Raw genomic sequence first — 22,833 nt, 5'->3', positions numbered from 1 at the left:
AGCAACAATGGAAGGAGTCTCTGTGGGCCCTAGGACTGTAATATCTGGACTTGGAGCCGCTGAAGAGGTTGGAGCTGGCCGGGATTGCTGATGACCGGGATCAACCTGCCTGCATCGCCTGTGATAGACTCTCAACTCCCGATCCTTCTGACCACCTTCGCTACTGCAGCCCTCATCACCCACTGGAATAGGTAAGGGAACAACTCCAAAAGTATTAACCCTGCCCTCACTACACTCCCCCTGAAGAAAAGGACCCAAATCTCCACGCTCACTACTCTCCCCCTGAGGAGAGACCCGAGAATAGTAGGGTGTCTCCTCAAAGAAAGTGACATCCATGGATACAAACATCTTCCCTGAGACAGGATCATAGCAGCAATAACCGTTTTGAGTTTGTGCATAACCAAGAAAGATGCATTTGGAGGCCTTGGGTTCGAACTTGGAGTGATGGGGACCGAGAAGCTGAACAAAACAGGTACAACCAAATGTTTTGAGGGGAATAGTGAACAACTCCTCATTTGGATATAGAAGGGAAAAAGGAGATGACATATCAAGAACCCGGGAAGGAACCCGATTAATAAGATATACCGCCGTGAGGATAGCATCACCCCAGAAGCGAATAGGGACATTGGAGGTAAACATAATGCTTCTAGCCACCTCCAAGATGTGCCTATTCTTCCTTTTTGCAACCCCATTCTGTTGAGGTGTATAAGGGTAGGTGCTCTGGTGAATAACCCCATGAGTAAGAAGGTAAGATGCCAATGGCTTAGCAAAGTATTCCTTTGCATTATCAGATCTAAGAACTTTGATCTTGGCATCAAACTGGGTTAGGATCATTTGGTGAAAGTTTTGGGTTAGGGTGGGAACCTCATCTCGTGAACGCATAAGATAAACCCAAGAAAACCGGGTATGATCATCAACAAATAATAGAAAATATCTGTACCCACCCATGGAAGGAATGTGATATGGCCCCCAAACATCCGTATTCACAAGATCAAAAGGAGGATTGCTCCTTTTATTGCTCAACGAATAAGAGTGTCTACAATGTTTAGTAAAATCACAGCTTTCACATTGCAATTGGGACAACTCAACAAACTCAAACAAATTAGGAAACAGACTCCTTAAGGATCGAAAAGACAAATGACCCAATCGGTTGTGCCAAAGCATAACCGAACTCACACTCTGGGAAACAAGTGACTTCTTATCCCTTGACTCTTTCCGATGAGAACTCTCCCCGAGCAGATAGATCCCATTCGTCTCACGGTCAGTCCCAATCACCTTCTTCGTCTTCAGGTCCTGAAAAACACACCGGTCGGGGAAGAAGGTTACTGAGCAGTTCATGTGTTTGGTAATACTACTGACTGAAAGAAGGTTAGCATCAAGCTTAGGGACATGTAAGACAAAAGACAAGGAGATGGTATCTGATAGCTTGATGTCACCCTTGCCAGAAATGGGGACAAGAGAGCCATCAGCAATAGATACTTTATCCATACCAGAAGGTAAATGATAAGTGGTAAACAATGAAGGCAAGCTATCATATGGTCGGATGCACCTGAATCTATTACCCAACAGGGTTTAGTGGTACCTGGAGCTGAGGCATGGCAAGCTGAGGCTCGAGTACCTGAATTTGCGGATGCAAATGTGGCGGGGGCTAATGGTGACTGCGGTGGCTGAGCTGAGTTCCCAACTTCCCCTTCCAACTGTATAAGAGCAGCCCGAACTGCGGCTAAGGTCTCTAAGAATGTGCCTCTCGTGCCAGACGAGGATGCTGAATTAGTATGCACTGCCACATGAATGTTACCCTTCTTGCTTCTTAACTTTGCCGGGACCAAATAAGGATGTAGCTGCCAACATGTTTCTTTTGTGTGTTTGAGTTTCTTACAATGCCCACATACCACATAACTGCTGTTCCCAATACTGCCTTCTGCCTGATTCTTAAGCTCCATTTCGGTCAAGAACCAGAAGTCTCAAAATTAGGGCTACTACAGTCAAAACCAGCACTTGGACTATTAACCACAATCACAAAATCAGTATAGAACCAATCTGTACTCACAGTAGATGTACATGAAACAGGTATAAAACTGATCTGAAATCAGTAACCACACATAACAGCAACAGTCCGAACTGTTTTCACCCCCTTAGAAGAGTTCGAAACCCCAAAAGAAAACTGAAAAACAGTTTGAAGAACAATCTGATATGCTGAAGCCAAATTGGGGTTTTAATCAGTCCTAAAAGCAAATTCTCAGCCGTACACTCCAGACAGTACCGTACGGATAAGGCTTGTAGTAGGGTTAATATGAAACCCTAAAACTGATCAATGTTGAGGAGAGAACTATTAGGGTTTGCCGCAGTATTAGATCACAAGGTTCAGTCCAGTACTAGGGTTTGCCGCAGGATTAAGACAAAACCCTAGAGAATAGAAAGATAAACCCTAGAGTGGTTCGGCTGCCCTTGCTAGATAGGTCCAACCTATCTTCTCTGATAGTACTTCTCTCAGAAAATAAAAAACTTACAATAGGATGTTGTTCGCTGCCTTGCAAGGTTACCCGAACCCTAGCCTTCTCTGATTCTTCCTGATCACCAATTCGCTGCAACTGTGGCAATTCTTCAAACAGCTGCTAATCCTCTGGAGATCTCCAAGAACCAGTCAACGAACTCTACTTTCTCAGCTTCCAGCCTTAGATGGTTCTCATGTGGTCGGCTGGACTAGACTCACATGAGAAAACCTGGCTCTGATACCAAGTAGAAGTTCAGGACTGTTATCAGTCTTGAACCCTAATGGATTTCAGGTTCGAAAATAAGAAGAAAGGTAAAGAGAAAGGAGGAGGAAGAGGGAGAAGAAGCAGTAGAACACAAGAGTTGAAAAGGAGGAGCAGAAGCTTAATGTTCTGCCGCCGCCACTTTAATTAATATTTATAGGTTATGCTCATTACATGGAAAGGACAGATCTGCCCTTAGTCTTTACATAACAAATAGAGCAAAACTAAGACCCAAACAAATAACAACTGAAACAACTAAATGACCAATAGCTAACCCTAGGAAGACTAGAACATCTTCTACCCTACGAACACAGTGGGACTGTAGCTGTGGGGCCCACATCAATGTTCTCTACAGGAAGAAGGATTCTGTGCTCAGTCAGAATTATGTATTGTGTGTAGAGGTCCTAGATCATAAAGCAGATTTTGTTGTTCAATCTTATTCTGTTTGCAATTTGCTAAATATAAGCTCCTCTCCTTGAACTCACCAACCACAGGACCTTTATCAAGTGGAATGATTTGGAGAAAAGCCTTTACCTTGGAGAAGCTGGATTGTGCTAAATCCTTTCAAATGGAAAAAATTCCATGGAATGTTTAATCAAAGAATTATGGAATGAGCTAGCAGAAAATAAGCCCTTTGGATCCAATGCTTGCAACGTAGACTTATTCTTCAGTTCCAATGAGATTCCTCCAAAGTTTTAGAAAAATGAGACATTCATTAGCTTCTCTTTCAAGCATAGAGTACCTGAACATGAGACACCATCCTTGAAGCTATGGTTTGTCATACACCCTATGGTATCTTTTGAGCAATCTTTGATGTAACTTGCAAAGCTCACCAACTCCACATTGGTCCTAGTTATCTGGGGTCTTGGGAGGGGTAAACTGGATACGGTCCTAACCTTCGGCACTCACCAAGTTTGCATCAATAAACAAAATTTGTCTTGGTTTGCATACCTAGTTTAATTACAACTCCCAAGACACTAACCCCCTTCATTATGACTTTATATATACCTGCATAATTTTGTTTTTAAAATGGGCTATGAATTCACAAAGTGTTTTTGGATACACACTCAACTTCAATTTCTCTCTCCTATTCTTCTTCCCATCCACAGAAAATACCCCTAAATGCCTTATATTTCTTTCTTTTTGTCCATGGAAGTAAGAATTCTCAACAATGACATGAAGGAAATCAAAGATCTTGTTAGTACATTTTTTTTAATAAAGTTAGAAGACCTCCTTGTGAAAGGTACCCTTTTCCCCCAACTTGCTAACCTTTAAGCGGCCCTTTTAACCATTGGATCTTTTGTATGCTATCAATAGTGGATTAATTCCAGTCAACAAACCTAAATGGTAGAATTTAAGGTTTTAAAAATTAAAACATCTCAATTTCCTCATACATTCATCTGAAATTCCCTTCTCTCAATGCAAACCCCTACTAGCAGACCATCTTGTCTCATGATTCAAATTTTCTTCAACTATTACTTACTGTTAATTAATCTAATATTAACATATCAAGAAATTTACCTTTCATTCCCACAAATTAACAGGTTGATGGAATTCGCGCGAACTATTCTGGCTCAAGTGTTTCCCTATCTGACATATGTTTGAAGCCACTTGGTCAGGAGTGTGCTACTCAAAGTGTTCTGCAGGTATTACAATTCTTCTTAAGCATATGATGTGGTCTACATATAATAGGTCATCTCTTCACTTGTGCCATTGATTTGGCATACAAGAGATCAGTAGTGTACTGTTCTCTATTCTTTGGTTAAGGATATGATGGGCATCTAGGTTGTATGGTACTGCTTGAGCTTGTAGTAAGAGAAAAGGATAGAATATATTACCATTTTTATACAATTTAATTGGACATGTGGAACTTAATGCTGAGACCCCTTAAAGTGGCATTGAGATATAGTGCTATATTGGCATATCCACCCAAGTTTACAGGTTAACTTGTTCTGGATCCATCAACTAGTATATATTAGAAAGAATTTGCTGTAGATGGCCATACTTATGGATTTCACACTGATTGATTAACTAGCCCAACTTGGAGGGTTGTCCCTCTCTTTCAAATATGGCAGGTTGAGCTTCATGATGACTGATCATTCTGATGCTCTTTCTGCAATCACATGGTCATGTATTCATTTTTATGGACTTCATGGCTTTTGGCTATTGATGTATGTGGATACTTGTGCCTTACTTTAACCAATCTGACTAGTTGTATTAGTCACCCTTGGATAAAAAATTGAATAGTTGATGCCTAGGTGAAACTTTGAAACAGTTAGCCTAGTCTGAAGGGGTCCCAAGTGCCTAATCCTGATTGATTGATGCTTTGAGAACACTGATTTTATCTAGTTATATGCCAAAAAGCCCAAAAACATCCAAGTCCAAACTACCCCCCCTCCCCCCCCCCCCAAAAAAAAAAAAAAAAGAATCCCTGATAATCTTAAATGAGACGACATCAAATCGACCTAGCTACACTTACCCAAGAAAAGATATAACTCCACACAGACCAGGCAAAAGAAAATGGCCTAAAATACAAACTCTAACCAGAATTGGAGATGCCTCAGCTTCAGACAGCTTTGTGCCTAGTGAGTTTCACCATCTATGGTCTTGTCTTTGTTTGCCTTTTCTTATCACTTCTACCATCCCAGATCCTTTGTTTAGTTTTCTGACTTTCTTCCTATTAATTGAGACCATGGTGTTCTGTCACAAAACTGAACTGGTTAACAACCAATTTCTGTTAAATGAAAACATAATGTTATGGCCTTCTAATTATTTTCTTTTATTTTTTACATTTTTGATTGGACCATGTTATTTGCATATTAGACTGTCTCTTGTATGATCATTTTTTTATCGTTAGTGTGATATGGGATTTTATACCTGCTTATCTGCATGCTAAGTTGCTAATTGCACTATTATTAGTAATCATACATGTTTCTCCTGAAGATTTGGTTGCTTCATAATTGGTTACCATTCACATGTTATTTATTTGAGACATTTATTATGCATGTGGTTGAGAACAACACATTTCCTTCCCTGTTCAGCATCCTACTGATATTATCTTAGAGTTTTTACCTTTGCATATATACTTGGAATTTTTATGGTATCATTCAATTGTTTCAAAAAAATTGCATTGATTGCTTTTCCCTTCACAGTATTTCAAAATGGATCCTGATAAGTATGATGATTATGGGGGAGTTGATCATGTCGAGTATTGCTTTCAGGTATATTTTAATTGCAACTTTGTTGCTTTGTATATTTTATTGTGCATTTCCCCTCTTTATAATATGTACTTTAAAGTAAATGATTTTTTTTTCATTGCAAAAAAAATTCTAATAAAAAATGTTGTTGATGGATTCAACAGAAAGGTTCAATCAATAAAATATCAATAACTCGAGCATTAGTAAGAGAAAATTAAAGGGAAAAGAGATAAGAACTGCTAGAATCAGTTTAGGGTTGATAGGTATCATACCTCAATCTATTGAACCAACAGCGTGCTCAAAATTTCTTTTTTTTTTTCAAAGAGAAGGGAAAAGTACAGAAATACACATGGAGGGGACAAACAGTCCTCCCAAAAACAAATTATAGACTGAAAGCTATCCATATTGCTAAAAAATGAAGAGAAAAATAAAGCAATTTATAGGTGAATAAGTTTTGGGTGGAACACTGTTCCAGTGTGATTACATGTTAAAGTAAGATAAAAATGCACTTTCTATCCAATAAAAAACTAAAAAACACATTAAGAGAAAAGAATACTCTTTTTGTTGACCATTTTGTTTCCCATGATTTCATGCCTGTATTTTTCTGAGCATTAATTTCATACTTTAATATCAAGTTATTTTTGCAGACATTTTTCTCACTGTTAGCTTGTGTAAAATTTTGCCCTACCTGGTTGACCCATCTGTGCTCTTACTTTTGTGGCTTTACTTTTTCCTTTTCCAGCATTATACCTCTGCAGATACATGTATGAGTGCATTCAAGGCTCCACTTGATCCAAGCACAGCATTAGGGGGATTTTCTGGAAACAATTATTCAGAGGTAATATAATTTATATAAGTAATATATTCTGATATGTTGTTGAGATGGTTTGAGTATATTGTAATCCTATAGTGATGTTTTATGTGACAGGCTTCTGCATTTGTGGTAACTTATCCAGTAAACAATAAGATTGATAAATCAGGCACTGAGAATGGAAAAGCAGTAGCTTGGGAAAAAGCTTTTGTTCAGTTGGCAAAGGTTTGCTATTGATATATTCTGTAATTTAGTTCTGTGAAATTATTTCTTTATAATAATGATGACTAAGGTTCTTGTGTGATTATTATATATATTTATTCTGTTCTATTGCTTATAGGGTATTTTATTTTGGTGTGCTAGAAACCTGAGGTGATATAATCAAGTCTAACTTGAAAGTCGCATAATCCACATACAATGGCTCTTTAACCTAAATATGATGGAAAATAAACTAAATATCATTTCTAAAAGGTGTTAAATTACTGAAATAAACCATTTTATAGTAAGGGATTCAAAACAAGTCTCCCTTGACAAAACTTAATAGAAACAAACAAATGATAAAGTAAAGAATTTAATTCATAGTTGAATTGATTTGAATTGCCTGAATCATATAAATAATATGATTCATGAATCAAATTGTAAGATTCAGACAAAAATCATAGGATTTTCACAGAAAAGGATTCAGACATAAGATTCAAGTAAAAACCCTTAGGATTCATGATTCAAATTGTGAATCATATCATAAAATCATAATATTTTGACAACATTGATTGGAACTTTTTTTTTAGCACTTAGAGGATCTCTCAGTCCCATCTTTAGGATTGAGGCTGCCAAGAGCTTATGTCCACATTGTCAATGTGGCTAGAGCCTTCATCTTGACACAACCCTCTCAGCTGCTTAATTCTCAAAGATTCTATCAGCAAGTGGGAGAATACCCAATCAACGCAGTTGGATAGAATCTGCTTTTGAAATAGAATTAGGCAATTGCATTATTTCTCTGATATGACGTCTGATTTGGCTTCTAGGATGAACATCTTAATTTAGTTCTCAACAGTATTTGACCGAAATACCATCCAATTCCAGGGTGAAACATCTAATAGTTCTAGCATCAGCACCTCATGGTTCTTTCCATTTGGTGGCTTCTACTCAAGGGGTAAGCTCTGATTTCAGAACTTTTTCCTCTCACATGCTCCAACAAACTTTTGTAGGTCCATGCTGCAACTCCTTCCATATGAACCGGCTTGGTAGGTGTTAGTGGTTAACATCATCCAAGAGTCTTGGGTGCCTGATCAGACTAAATGAATAATTTCCAGATGTACCATATTATTGGACTTGCACAAATAGTGGAGTCCAGATTTGTGGTGTGTATAATAAACTAGTGATTTATTGGAGGGATAAAAAACTCACCATATCCATCTTCAAAGAGGAAGAATCCATAGCATGTCCAATTATTATGAACTTATTAGTAATCGGATCTCTTTTGTCACATATTCCTAATTGATTGCTTAACAATTTACTATTCTTTTGTTATTTTTGAGTTAGAATTTGATCCAGTTTTGTGTAACAGGAAGTGCTGTTGCCTATGGTACAATCTAAGAATCTCACACTTGCCTTTTCATCGGAAAGCTCTATTGAGGAAGAACTGAAAAGAGAAAGTACTGCAGATGCCATAACCATTTTGGTGAGCTCTTCAACTTTTTAATGATACTGCACTTTTGTTATTATGCTGTATTAGTCTTAACATCCCGTATTTTTTACCTTTGAATCAGATAAGCTATCTTGTGATGTTCGCATATATATCATTGACTTTGGGAGATTCCCTTCGCTTGTCTTCTTTCTACATTTCATCTAAGGTATAATTGTTATCCTTCATGTAATTGTATTCTCCTTGCTAACTTTCTTACAAGACATTTGATCTACCAAATGTTGCCTTCTCAGGAAACATAATCCTTTTTTGGCAAGGTAGTGTCTCATTTGGTTGTTTTGTATGACATATATATAGTGTCTGTTAACGGTTCTTATACTTAATCTGCAGGGGCCTTTTTGTCTTTGTACTCTTTTTATTTTAAGTTGTTGGGACACCGTAATATAAATAGAAGTTCTGGTGCCACCAGCCTACCGTTTTTGACCCAAACTTTTATTTTCTCTCTTCCTCTCTTCTCTCTCTCTCCTTCCATTTCTCCAGAAAAACATGGTATCAGAGCGGGAGTCTTTGGTCCGTAAGCAGTTTGATCAAGGAATCCTTGCCTTCCTACTACTCTCTTCCAGACTAAATACAAGATATTAACATCAACTGGTTCTGAGGGGATCGAAATATTTTTTTTTTTCTCTTGGCCATGTGCCAAGATAGAGCCTGAGAAGTTGTGACAGCATGCTGTGAAGGTGTTGGAAGTGTGTTTTCGTCCTCTATGTGGATTGTGTGATCCTTGTGCATTCAGGTGAGTGCTTTTGTAGGTCTGGAATGAGCTGTACCAGCAGTAACAGCTATTATATGTACTATTCCTGTCCAGGCCCAACCTGATCTGTTTCGCATTATGTTTTGAACCTCCATCTGCTCCAGCAGTGTTCCAGTGCCTGAAGTTATTTATGCACCGCAGGGAATACCATATTGTGGTGTTGTTTGTGTTTGATTGAGAAGTCTGGTGCTTGTTACCTCTTATTCTATTGTTTCCTGTGTGGCTGAGTAACACCATGCCGTCTAAGGATTTGGCCACTTGGTGTGTCTGCTACTCATGGTGGAATGAGTGGGGGGTTTGATCTGAATTTTCCTATGGCTGTTATTCCTCTAGATGGATTTAACTACCTAGAGTGGTCCAAAGGGATTGTACTTAACATAACCACAAGAGGGAAGATAGGATACATTTTTAAGGAGCTGAGGTCTGGTAATGCAGAACATGGTAAGTGGAACCAAGCAAACAGTATAGTGATGTTATGGCTTTTAGTTTCTATGTTGCCACAAGTAAGGAAAAATTTTAGGGAAAAGTACGGATAAGCACATTTCAGAATTCTGAAATCCAGGCCAGCCCATACAGAACCCAAAATCGCATTTAAATTCATCTTTTTCAATCTTAAGACAGATTCCCACACCAACTCAGATTTCCCTTATTTTTTTAATTTCAAAGTTACTAATTAACCTGTGAAGACTAAAATGGCCCTGATGGGGCCCACTGTTTAGATTTCTCCTGCTCTCCCTCCTCTTTCGTTGTCTCTCCCACTCTCAACTCTCCTCTTCCTGCAACTTTCTTCCTCCCAAACTCAGAACTCCTCTTTTGCTTTCGCTCTCCCGCTCTCCCTCTGCTGTAACCACTTCCGTTTCTACCGTTTCTCTCGCCCTCTTCGACGATACGGAAGGAGGCAGAGATGTTTGTCTCATTACCCTTTTAGGTGGACGTCCAACACTTCTTTTCACTGGATTCCTCTGTTCTGTAGCATATTTTCTGCCAGACCCTGTTGGGAAGCCTGATCTTTCCATCCATCACTCTTTCCACTGCTTTTCTTTTGTTCAACTCCTTTGTTATTGTTTGAACCATTTACACTGAACTCTTCAACTCCTTTGGTTCATCAGCTGATCTATCTGGTTTTCTAGTGTTTCTGCTCACCATCTCTTTAGTGGTGAGCTCTCTTAATGCAATGGCAGCTTCAAATTCTGGGGAGTTATTGGTGAAGAAGACGTTGGCGTTACTGAACAGAAGTAGCAGATCGTGGAAGAACTTGCTGCTGCAACTGTTGTACCGCCCTTCTTCCAGCTGAGTCTGCACCAGTTCGAGGTCTACGTGTTTCCGCACTAAGCTCGTTTACTTGGCCGCCCTCCTTGGCAATCGACTACAAACTGGTTTAAGCGGCATTCTGGGGTTTCTGAGTTGGCATGGGAATCTGTCATAAGATTGAAAAAGTTAAATTTAAATGCCATTTTAGGTTCTGCATGGGCTGGCCTGGATTTGTTCATGGCTTATCTCCCTCACACGGTAAACTAGACCCTCGTGCTATTCCATGTGTTTTCTTGGGTTACCCTTCTTCTCACAAGGGTTATTGGTGCCTTGATCTTGTCTCTAGAAAATATTGCGCATCCATGGATGTGTCCTTTGAAAGTGACTCATTTTTTCCTATTTCTCCCTAGGGGGAGAGTAGGGTTGAGGAGAAACACGTACAAGTTCAACTTCCACTTCCTAATCCTCCTCCATTCTGTGTCTTTCTTCGTCGAAAGGGTCAACCAAGTTCAAAATTAATAGAGCAACTCGAAGCTGTACAACCAACATCATTAGAATCTCCGGGGGCATATCCTTCTCTACCAGGTACCACTTTCCGTATTGATATGACTGAACCCATTGATATAGATGCTTTATTGCTCATGATCTTAACATTTTTGTTGCTAAAATAAAGGGTGTCAGGTATTGTTCTACCAAGTATCCCATTTCCCGTCTTTTTCACTCTTTCATCCATTTTCGAGGATCTGGTTGGTGAGAACTACTCACCACAGAGACATAGAACAGTTAGAGAAAATAGAAGGGAAAATCATAAAAAAAAATTATGATTTAGTCGATGGTTTAGTCGACGAGGACTGACAGGCTTCACACATGAGTTCTGTGCTGGGGAAGATGGAGGGCGAGAGAGGTTTCAGAGCAGTAGGAAGATGGAGGTCTGAGGTGTCGATCGAAGCTAAGACGTTCAAGTTCGAAGAGGAAAGGACCAAAGGCAAGGTTGTACTGAAAACCAGAGAGAATAACAGGGCGACAGTGTTTGTCAAAGGAGGTTATAGCATGGATGAATGGTTTCATAGATGGGGCTATCAACTCGGGTAAGGTGAATGGTTGGACAAACTCCATGTCAGTTCCAGGCAAGAGATATGTAACAGAACTGAATAGAAACAAGAAGGGGTGGTTCGTCTCTGTGGTGGAGTTTTTTGGAACAAATGGGAAACAAATGCTTTGTGTGCCAGAAGGGAGATTGCAGAAAGGGTGGATGGCTTTTGTGCAGGTGCTGCAGTCTTACCTTGTAGCTTCGGAAGAGAAGGGAGTGGATGGAGGGAAGGCAACTGGCCAAAAGCTTGAAGACCAGAGTCAAAAAACTCAGGAGGAGGCAGCATCGATTGGTACCTCTGGGAGTGTAGAAGTGCAAGGCCATTTGAGTCCTGAAATGGTGGTTGCTTGCTCTTCTATTCATCGAAGAATATTGGTAGGAGTGGGGAAGGAGGAATGGAAGAAAAGAATGGTGTTAGTGGCTGATAAAGGGGTGACAGTTTGGAAGAAGGTTCTGAGTACAGTTGCAGGAGAGATAGGTGCTGGGAATGAAGCAATGCTGTTCCCTTTTGCGGAGATGAAAGCCTTGCTTGATGTAGGCAACCAGGAACTAAGCTTCAAAGCAGTTGTGGTGGATGGAGGTGTGATACAGGTTGAGAACTGGAGCCCAATCTGCAATGAAGTCGATGTTCAAGATGGGTGTGTTTGGCTGAAGCTATTAGGCCTTCCATTTCACCTATGGCGGGACCCTGTTCTTGAGTATATAGTGCAGAGCCTGGGAGGTGTTTTAGTGAAGGTTGATAGACGTAACCTGAGTGCAATGGAGTTACAGGTTGCTGGTGTTAGACACGAGAACTTGCCGAGGTTCTTTGATATCTGTTCGGATGAAGCCTGGTACAAGGTGTGGGTGGCTTCAGAAGTCGAATGGTCGTGGTGAGGAGGAGGTCCTAAGGTTGAAGATGATGAGATGGCAGGGTGGTGGACACGTGGAGGGAAGAGGGAGGGCGGTGAAAAGGTGGAGCAGGTGAAGGTTAAATCTGGGGTTACTGTGTCGGCTGGGGAAAACTAAACGATAGGCAACCTATTTAAGGAAATTAATTCAAATGGGTTTGAATTAAATAAAATTAGGGCGGGCTCTTCATCTTATGCTGATGTGACAAAGAAGCAGATTGCTTCTGGGAGCAGAATGGCTTGGTCCGAGCCGGTGAAGGTGGTGGGTGGGTCGGGCGGGTTGAAGTTTAAACCGGGACAAATTTGGAAGGAGCCACGTGATAACTTAAAAAGTCATGTAGGTGGGTTGGGCGGGTTGGAAAGTGAACCGGGCCACTCATTTAAGGGCCCACGTGACATCTTAAGTGGCCACGCGGGTGGGTCGGGCGGGCCTAATACCGAACACAGGTCTTTTTCGAATGACCCACGTGATAACTTAAGTTGTCACGTGGGTCGGGGTAAGAAGACGCAACATAGACCATTACTAGACAGTGAAGTTGGTCTATCTTCGTCCCAAATGGCGAGAATGGACGGGGGACGTTCGCAGCAGCGGAAGTTGGAGAAGGGGAACTTTCAGTGGGTCCCCCGCCGGAATTGTGAGGAGGTTAGATCCCTACGGCGCTTTTCAGAAAGGCCGAATCCAAGATATGCAAGGGAAAGAGCAGAAGAGAGGGAAGAGGCGGATGAAGGTTGGGTGCAATGCAGTGAGGAAGATGAAGATTTGGACGAAAGCTCAGATGATGGTACCAGCGTGGGCAGTGCAAACGACGAAGGTAGCTATGCCGGAGGTGACATGGATGGGTGGAATATTGCAAGCTTATTTCAGGGTGAAGGTTGTAACCAAAATAATTCATCTCCAAGACTCCAGAGTGTGCAAGGTACAACAGAAGGGGCAAATCGGGAGAACCTGAAGAAGAGCAGGAACACACCTAGGGGTGATTCAGGGGTAGAGAGGAGAGATCACCAGAGTGACCAAAGGACAGAAGTTCTTTCCAACCAACTCAGGGAGACAAGCGTTTACCAACCTCTGGAACAAGAGAGGGAGGTCGGGAACAGTCCTTTTCCAACCTTTCTATCAATCCCAGGTAACAAAGTGAATTCGTTTTGTGCTACTAATGTGTCTCCTGTGTCTTTGGTTCCAGATTCCTTCCCGGTGCCATGTACTGTAGCCCATGAATATGCAGCCAAGCTAGATGGTGGGTTGTCCGAGGTAGTGGAGAAGGAAATGAAGGACTGTGGGGAGGAGCGGGAAGGGAGGTATAGGAACGAAAAAGTGTGGGAAATCATTGAAAGAGCGTTTAGTGAAGTTGAAGGAATTCTGACTTGGAGGAGGGGTCAGTGGAGAGGAAGGAAAGGAAGGAGGGTAGAGTGGAAGAGGAATGTGGGGAGAGAACATGACTGGAGGCAGGCAACAAGAGGGGGGATGTTTGGAGAGGAGAGAAGAGGGGTGGGACCAGAGGCGAGGTGGGAAGGGCAGGGGGGCAGAGTTGGAGGGGAAAGTGCAGGAAGGATAGGGGTGGAGGATTCAGTGAAAGAGGACATGATAGCAGGATTTGTGGGGAAGATGGGGTGTAGGCTGGAAGATCTAAATGTGCTAAAAGAAGGTCTACAAAAGAGGAAGAAGGAGATAAAAACAAAGAAGAGGAAGCTGAGTGAAGTAGAGAGACTGAAAAGAGATGTATAAGGTTTGAATGAAACTTGACTTCTTATCTTAGTTCTTATCAATAATTGAAGGAATGAAAGGGATTCAAATTCCACGTCTTAAATGAATGAGCGGACTAGAATCTGCAGTATATGAAGTCTGATAGTATGGTAGAAAGAAAAATATGAACCTTTCTACCACACTATCTATTATTGAATAAAGTTGTACTGTATTATAGATCAATCTACAATATGTATCTTCAAATATGTACATATCACATGTACATATTACCCCCCCCCCCCATTTTATTTCTTCGCTACATCCATTTTATTTGTATTGATTCCGATCAATCAATCGAATGTCAATTTTTACTCTTACGGTTCTAATTCCCAGGTCTCTGATTATTTCCAATAGGGATCCCGGGATCCCTCGAAAGAATAAAATAAATGGAGGAAGAATAGTAATATATTCTATAAAAAGAAAAAAACCAAGGGGCAACAAGAGATAGAAGAAAAGGAGGAAAGTAGTGGGTAGGTAGAGAGGGAGTAAAGAAAGAAGTGGAAATGAAGATACTTAGTTGGAACGTGAGGGGAATAGGGAGTGCAAGAAAAAGAGCAACAATAAAAGAGGTGATAAGGAGGTATGACCCAGATATTGTTCTGTTACAGGAGTCCAAGAGAATGGAGTTTAATAATAGTTGGGCGAGGAGTGTATGGAAAGCTAGGGGGATTAGCTGGGTGGTTGCTCCTTCATGGGGTGCTTCGGGGGCGATTGTAACAATGTGGAAGAGGGATGTGATTGAAGGCCTGGAGGAGCTGATTGGGAAGTATTCGGTTTCCATGAAGTTTAAGCAGCAAGAGGATGGTTATGTATGGGTGCTCACAAATGTATATGGACCAAATGACTATAGAGAGAGAAAGGAGTTGTGGGAGGAATTGGCTGATGTTAGAGGACTGTGGGATGGGCCATGGTGTGTGGGTGGGGACTTTAATGTGATTAGATACTCGGAGGAAACCAATAAGATTAATCAGAGGGTGACAAAAAGCATGCGAAAGTTTAACAAGTTTGTGGATGCCTTTGAGATTAAAGAGATTCCTTTAGCCCATAAAACATTTACATGGTCAAATCTCCAATCTAGTCCCATCTGCTCTAAGTTGGATAGATTCCTGTTTTCTTTGGATTGGGAAGAACATTGGGGAAATTTGGCTTCGAGAGCTCTCCCAAGGGTGACCTCGAATCATTGGCCCATAGTGATTTGTAAGGAGGAAAGAAAGAGTGGAGGACCCACCCCATTTAGATTTGAAAACATGTGGTTACTCCACCCTGGGTTTACCAATAAAGTAAGGGAGTGGTGGTATGATTGTAACCCAATGGTGGATTGGGAGGGGATAAGATTCCATAAGAAACTACAATTTGTGAAAGCAAAGGTCAAGGAGTGGAATCTTTTGGAGTTTGGGAGGTTAGAAGAAAGAAAGAAAGTGCTGATGGACCAACTTGAAAACATTGACTCTAAAGAAGAAAGGGGAGAATTTGGAGAGGAAGATAAGGAACTCAGGAGAGGCTTGAGAAGACAGTTAGAGGATTGCCTACATAAGGAGGAAATAAGCTGGAGGCAAAAATCTCGGTGTAAATGGTTGCAGGAGGGAGATAGAAACACTAGGTATTTTCACTCTTTGGCGGATGGAAGGAGGAGGAACTTTATCTCCAAATTGGTAGTAGGCAGAGTTGAGTTAACACAACAAGAGGAGATAGTCGGGGCTTGTGTGGAGCACTTCAAGTCCATTCTAAGAAGGCCGGTAAGTAGAAGGGTGTGGGTAGAAGGTTTGGATTGGCCAGATGTAGGGGTGGAGAACAAGAGAAGGTTGGAAAGAAGATTTAATTTGGAAGAGATTAAGGAGGCTGCGTTTTCTATGGATAAAACAAAAGCTCCAGGGCCGGATGGGTTCACAATGGCATTTTTATCAAGACTATTGGGGTATTTTGAAAGATGATCTTTTGCTGGTGTTTGTGGAGTTTTTCAGGAGAGGAATCATCAATCCGGGTATGAACTCTACATTTATAGCTTTGATTCCAAAAAAGAAAGATGCCTCCCACCCGAAGGACTTTAGGCCAATTAGCTTGGTTAATAGCCTGTACAAGATCATTGCTAAGGTGTTGTCATTGAGATTGAAGGAGGTTTTGCCAGACATCATCGCACAAAATCAAGGAGCTTTTGTGAGTGGAAGACAAATCACTGATCAAATCTTAATTGCTAATGAGAGTGTGGAGAACTTTAAGAAGGCTAAAAATAAGGGAGTGGTCTGTAAGTTGGACTTGGAAAAGGCTTATGACTTGGTGGACTGGGAATTCTTGAGGAAAGTTTTGATCAAATTTGGGTTTGGTGGTAGATGGTGCAATTGGATCATGGGTTGTGTTCGGAATTGTCATTATTCAGTGCTAGTGAATGGGGGGACAGTGGTAGAGTTCTTTCCAGCCAGTAGGGGTATAAGACAAGGAGTCCCTTTCTCTCCTTTCTTGTTCATACTAATTGCGGAGGTCCTGGGGAAATTGATTCATAGAGCAGACTCGAGGGGTCTCATTAGAGGTTGGAGAGTCATGAGGACAGAAGCCCCCCTCACTCACTTACAGTTTGCTGATGACACGATTCTATTCTATGAAGGTGGCAATGTGATCTTTATTAGGAACTTGAAGTTGGTGATACAACTGTTTGAGCAAATGTCTAACTTGAAGGTGAACTTTGGGAAAAGTTGTGTAGTAGGGGTGAATATGGAAGAGGGAGAGATCAGGGAGAGTGCAGAAGTGTTGGGGTGTGAAGTGTCAGGGTGGCCATTGAATTACTTAGGGTTACGATTAGGTGACAACCCTACGAGGGAGAGCTTTTGGAACCCGGTGGTGGAAAGGTTTGAAAAAAGATTGGTCTATTGGAAAAAGAATCACCTCTCTCTTGGCGGAAGAGTTATACTGATTAAGGCCACGCTTGCTAATTTACCCATCTACTTCCTGTCTGTGTTCAAAATCCCAGTGAAGGTATCTAACAGGTTGGAGAAGTTGATGAGAGACTTCTTGTGGGAGCCGGGAGAGGAGAAGAGGGATCATAGAGTCAGCTGGGAGGTAGTGTCCAGGAGTAAAATTTGTGGTGGTTTGGGGCTCGGGATTTTTAGGAGAAGGACTATGGCTCTTCTAGGGAAGTGGTTGTGGAGGTTCCCCTTGGAGAAGGAGAAGCTATGGGCTAGAATAGTGGCAAGTATACATGGGCTGGAGCACAATGGCTGGGATGTTGGAATTAAAGCTAGGACCACAAGCTTTTCTCCCTGGAAAGCCATTCACTATCTGCTTCCAGTATTCTCCCCCAATATCAGGTATGATCTGAATTCCGATAACTCCATAAAATTCTGGGAACAAACTTGAGTGGGTAATGCCCCTCTAAAGGATCAGTTTCCTTCTTTATATGCTCTATCTGATTTTAAAAATGAGTCAGTTTCATCCTTCATTACGCCATCCTCTTCCATTTCTGGGCTTGGGTGGAATTTGGGTCTCAGAAGGGCCTTGAGGGATTCAGACTTTGCTAATATTTTGAGCCTTCTTGAACTTCTTGATAATGTTGTCTTAGACCCCACAAGGGCGGACTCTAGAATTTGGACCCCTACCCCCACTGGCTTCTTTCTTGTGCTTCATTTTTCAAAGTCCTAAGTCAGTCCACCAGTCCTGTAACCCCCCCTTTCCCTGTTGATGATGTTTGGTGTAGAGCAATCCCTCGTAAGGTTGGTAGTTTTTGTTGGGAAGCCTATCTGGAAAGATTCAACACTGGTGATCTACTCCAAAAGAAGCAACCCAATACTTTCTTGTCACCCCATTGGTGTGTTCTATGTAAAGCGGATGGGGAGACTGGTTTTCACCTACTGGTGTCTTGCCATTTTGCGAGGTCATTTTGGGAATGGGCTTTTTCCCTCTTTGGGTGTAGATGGAACCCTCCATCAGATCTGCAGGGCCTTTTTTCCCCTTCTGTCTTCAGGTGGTGTAGGAAAAGGGGAAGGACTATGTGGAGAGGTTTGAGGGCTGCAATATGTTGGACAATATGGGAAGAAAGAAACTTTAGGATATTCTCAGCGGCTGAGAGAGGGGTGGAAGAACTAAAGGCAATCATTCATTTCAAGGTTGTATAGTGGCTGAAATCTTTGGAACTATTCACAGGCTACACAGTGGATGACATGTTGAGGAAGTGGGGTGAAATAGCAAAGTGCACACAGACCAAGTCAGTAATGAGTGTGTCTTGGACACCTCCACCTGTTGGGTTCATGAAATTAAATTTTGATGGGAGTAGTAGGGGGAACCCTGGACAATCAGGGATTAGGGGTGTCTTTAGGGATGAGAATGGGGTCATTTTTGCCTTGTTCTCAGGCTCAATTGGAGTGGGTGACTCCCTTAGAGCTGAGATCTTTGTAGTTATGGAAGGAGTCCAGAAAGCCAAAGAGATGAACATCAGAAAACTCTTAATTGAAGGGGATTTGGAGGTGGTGATAGGGTGGCTGAATGCAGACAGCAATGGTTTATGGAGGTACAGTAATCAGAGGAGGAAATTTGAGTGGCTGGTGTGGGAGATGGAAGTTAAAATGTGTTGGGTCAAAAGATCAGCCAATTCTCTAGCTGATGGTTTAGCTATGAGAATATCTTACCTCCCTAAGAATGTGACAGAGGCTTTGTTGGTCCCTGAATGGATAGATACAATGAAAGAAGAAATTAGTGCTTTACGTAAAAATGGTACATGGGAGTTGGTGGACCTTCTTAATGGAAAAGAACCAATAGGGTGCAAGTGGGTATTTACAGTAAAACATAGGGTATGTGGCATAGTGGAATGATATAAAGCCAAGTTGGTGGCGATGAGGTAATAAGTGTATGGAGTAGATTATGCTGAGACCTTTGCTCCTAGTTACCAAGATGAACTCTATTAGAGTCCTCTCTTTGGCAGCCAATTTTGACTGGGATCTTCATCAACTAGATATCAAGAATGCCTTTTTTATTGGTCATTTAGAATAAGTATATAGGGTTCAACCTCTTGGTTTTTGTGCTAAAAGTAGTGAGCAGAAAGTGTGCAAGCTGAAGAAATCTTTGTATGAACTAAAACAATCACTGAGGGCTTGGTTTAGTGGGTTCCATTTAGCTATGCAGCAAATTGGTTTCAAGTAGTGCTAGTCTGACCATACACTGTTTGTGAAGAGGGGAGAAGGAAATATTGTAGCAGTAACAATGTATGCTGATGAAATAGTATCTAGGGATTGGGCAAGTGAGATTTTGAAGCTCAAGAAGTTTTTAGCCACTCAGTTTAAGGTGAAAGATCTATGTTCCTTGAGGTTTTTTCTTGGAATTGAAGTTGCTTGCTCAAAAAAGGGGATCTTCATTTCTCAAAGGAAATACATCCTAGATCTTTTACAAAACAGGTAAACTGGGAGTAAAGCTTGCTGGTTCTCCCATTGACCCTAATCACAAGTTGGGTGATTGTGATGCTGAGACAATAAAGGATGTGAAATAGTTTCAAAGACTTGTAGGGAGACTTCTAGATTTGTTTATGACTAGGCTTGACATTGCATATGTGATATGTCATGGGTGTCCTCAGTTAGTTCATGCACGCCCCCAAGGCTACCCACATGGAGGCTGTTGAGAGGATTCTTAGGTACCTCAAGAAGTATCTAGGGGCTGGTTTGTTATTCAGAACCATGGGCATTTAAAGGTAGAAGTGTATATAGATGCTGATTGGGCTGGATCTGTAGATGATAAGAAATCTACCAGTGGATATTTCACTTTCGTGGGAGTAAATCTTGTCACATGGAGGAGTAAAAAACAAAGTGTGGTGGCTAGGTCCAGTGTGGAAGCAGAATACAAAGTTATGTCCCATGGTGTTGCTGAAATGTTATGGATAAAAAATCTGTTAAATGAGTTGGGATTCACTGTTGATAGTCCTATGTCATTATATTTTGACAAGGCAGCTATCAATATTGTTGCCAATCTTGTTCTTCATGATAGGACTAAACACATTGTGTGACAAGTTGGGCATGATTGACATCTATGTACCAACTGTGTTAATAGTACTTGTACTTAAGCCGTTGGGGATTTTTGTCTTTGTGCTCTTTATTTTAAGTTGTTGGATGCCCTAATATAAATAGAAGTGTTGGCGCTGCCAGCCTACCTTTTTGACCCCAAACTTTTATTTTCTCTCATCTCTCTTTTTCGATTTCTCCAAGAAAATAGTGTCAAGTCTTGGGGCCTTTTGATTCATATATATCTATCTTTAATACTTTACTTTGTGGTATCATGTTGGAGCCTGCCTACCTTTTTGACCCCAAACTTTTATTTTCTCTCTTCTCTCTTCTTCGATTTCTCCAAGAAAATAGTGTCAAGTCTTGGAGCCTTTTGATTCATATATATCTATCTTTAATACAGAAGAAAAACAGTCCTTGAGAATAGAGGACTGTTTAGGATAGATGCAGGAATCAAAAGAAAACAGCAGAAGATACTTCTTCTAAGGAAGAGGAGATGAAGAAGAAGATGGCGGCGATAATGGTTCAGAGAGAGAGAGAGATTCGAACCTTAATCTCTCCTCTTACACCCTAACACTGTTTTATTGAGTTAAACTTGAATAATTTACAAAGAGGCCCTTAGTTGGGCAAGAAATTAAAAGAACATAATATAGGAAGAATGGGCCCAGAATAAGGCCCACTACAGAAAAGAATATAAACATATGAAAGGATAGACAACGTATGGGCCATTCGGCCCATCTTCTCTACAAATACTTTACTTTGTGGTATCATGTTGGAGCCCAAACACCCCCTTGGAACCCAATAGCAAGTGTGGAGCAGATCCCCATTGATTAGCATTTCACTAGAAGACAGAGAGGCTAGCTTGCCACATTGGCAGAGCCTCCCTCTGAGTTAGTTACACTGCCACAAGAAGATATTTTCTTCATGATTGCCTCAGTAGGCCAGCTATATAAGGCCCCGATCATGTAATAAGTGGTGTGAATGAATATTTCCTTATTACACCTTTGTGTTATCTTCTTCCTCTCATCCTCGTTCTTCCATCTTTTCCATTTCAGGAGGTTAAGCTACCCTCGAAGGGGCTTCTGAGGTGAGTGGTATCTCATCATTTGGTATCAGAGCTCCAGAATTCAAAATGCCACGGATCCGTTCTGTTACGGTCGATGTTAGGGTCGAATGGCCCATAGGCTGTTTATCCTTTCTTACTGTTTATGTTCCTTTCTGTAATGGGCCTTATTCTGGGCCCATCCTTTCTCTGTTATGTTCTTTGTAATTTCTTGTCCATCTAAGGGTCTCCTTGTAATTATTCAAATTTAACTTAATAAAATAGTGTTAGGGTGTTAGAGAGAGAGTAAGGTTCGAAACTCTCATACTCTAAACCCTTATTGCCACCATCTCCTTCTTCACCTTCTACTCCATAGAAGAAGTATTTTTTGCTGTTTTTTTTTTATTTCTTTTGATTTTTGCATCTATTCTAAACAGTCCCACACTCTCAAGGACTGTTTTTCTTCTAGAACCTTCGTCGAGCCAACAAACAACCTTACCCTCCCCTGAAGACTCTGCCCCGAGTTGACCCTACCTACGAAACCAGTTGGGGATCCTCCCGAGCCCATTTTGTCCCAGCCCCACTATGCCTTTCAAGCACCTATCATGGGCTGTAATGCAAGCCCAGCGCGAGAAGGGCCTCTATTATAATTGTGACGGTAAATTTGGGTTGGGCCATAAATGTCGGGTCCAGCGGGTATTTCTCTTACAAACAGAGGAAGAGATGGACAACCCAAGCCCAAAGAGCTTGGCTGAATGTGAACTGATTCCAGATGGGGCGGGTATTTCTCTTACAAACAGAGGAAGAGATGGACAACCCAAGCCCAAAGAGCTTGGCTGAATGTGAACTGATTCCAGATGGGTCGGAAATTGATGGGGCAAAGATTTCCTTTTCATGGGCCTCAACTCTCTCCAATCCATGCAAGTAGAAGGGAAATTGATGGGCCGGACCATGATGATTTTAATTGACGGTGGCTCCACACTGAATTTCATCACTTGCCATTTGGCTAAGCAGCTAAGTATGGTCATACAACCAATTCCTTTCTTTCCAATTCATGTGGCTAATGGGAGTCAGATGTCATGTGACGGTGCATGCAAGAAAGAGAAACTTCTCATACAAGGCCACAATTTCGTGGTGGATCTCCACCCATTGGATTTTTCGGGAGCTGATGTCATTCTGGGGGTTCACTGGTTGCGTGGTTTGGGCCCTGCGCTATGTGATTGGGCCCACATGACAATGGATTTCTATCAGAAGAGTCAGTCTTGCCACCTATAGGGGGTGCAGCCTCCAGCACCCCTCTAAGTGAGACCTTAACCGCCATGATACTAACCTCTAGAGCTATTGGCCAACCAATATTTATTCACCTGGGCCTTCGGCCCACAGTCCCAGTTTTGGACAACCAGGGTTGTACCAATCCCACTGAGGTCCAACAGGAAGCCCTACGGTCGATACTCGACCAGTTTACTGATGTATTTGAGGAGATGACCCAATTACCTCCATCCCGGACCCGTGATCATCAAATACCCCTCTTACCAGGCTCTAATCCAGCAAATGTAAGGCCATATTGATACCCTTACTTTCAAAAGTTGGAAATTGAGAAGGCTGTAAGAGAGTTATTGGAAAAAGG

The 22,833-nt window shown here is 41.5% G+C and overlaps 1 protein-coding gene across 1 annotated transcript in view; it reads left to right on the top strand.

Moving 5' to 3' along the window:
- Positions 1-22,833, top strand: part of LOC104587133 (uncharacterized) — a 95,080-nt gene that overhangs the window by 41,088 nt on the left and 31,159 nt on the right. The window contains exons 13-18 of the mRNA XM_088890690.1: positions 4,301-4,402; positions 5,909-5,977; positions 6,696-6,791; positions 6,882-6,989; positions 8,332-8,445; positions 8,534-8,617. Coding sequence (XP_088746816.1) covers positions 4,301-4,402; positions 5,909-5,977; positions 6,696-6,791; positions 6,882-6,989; positions 8,332-8,445; positions 8,534-8,617 — 573 coding nt within the window. The remainder of the gene's footprint in view (positions 1-4,300; positions 4,403-5,908; positions 5,978-6,695; positions 6,792-6,881; positions 6,990-8,331; positions 8,446-8,533; positions 8,618-22,833) is intronic.

The sequence above is a fragment of the Nelumbo nucifera genome, chromosome 6 (genome assembly GCF_055504915.1).
Source record: "Nelumbo nucifera cultivar China Antique chromosome 6, China Antique-T2T, whole genome shotgun sequence".
In the NCBI taxonomy this organism is placed as follows: domain Eukaryota; kingdom Viridiplantae; phylum Streptophyta; class Magnoliopsida; order Proteales; family Nelumbonaceae; genus Nelumbo; species Nelumbo nucifera.
This window is presented reverse-complemented; position numbering and strand designations above follow the sequence as displayed.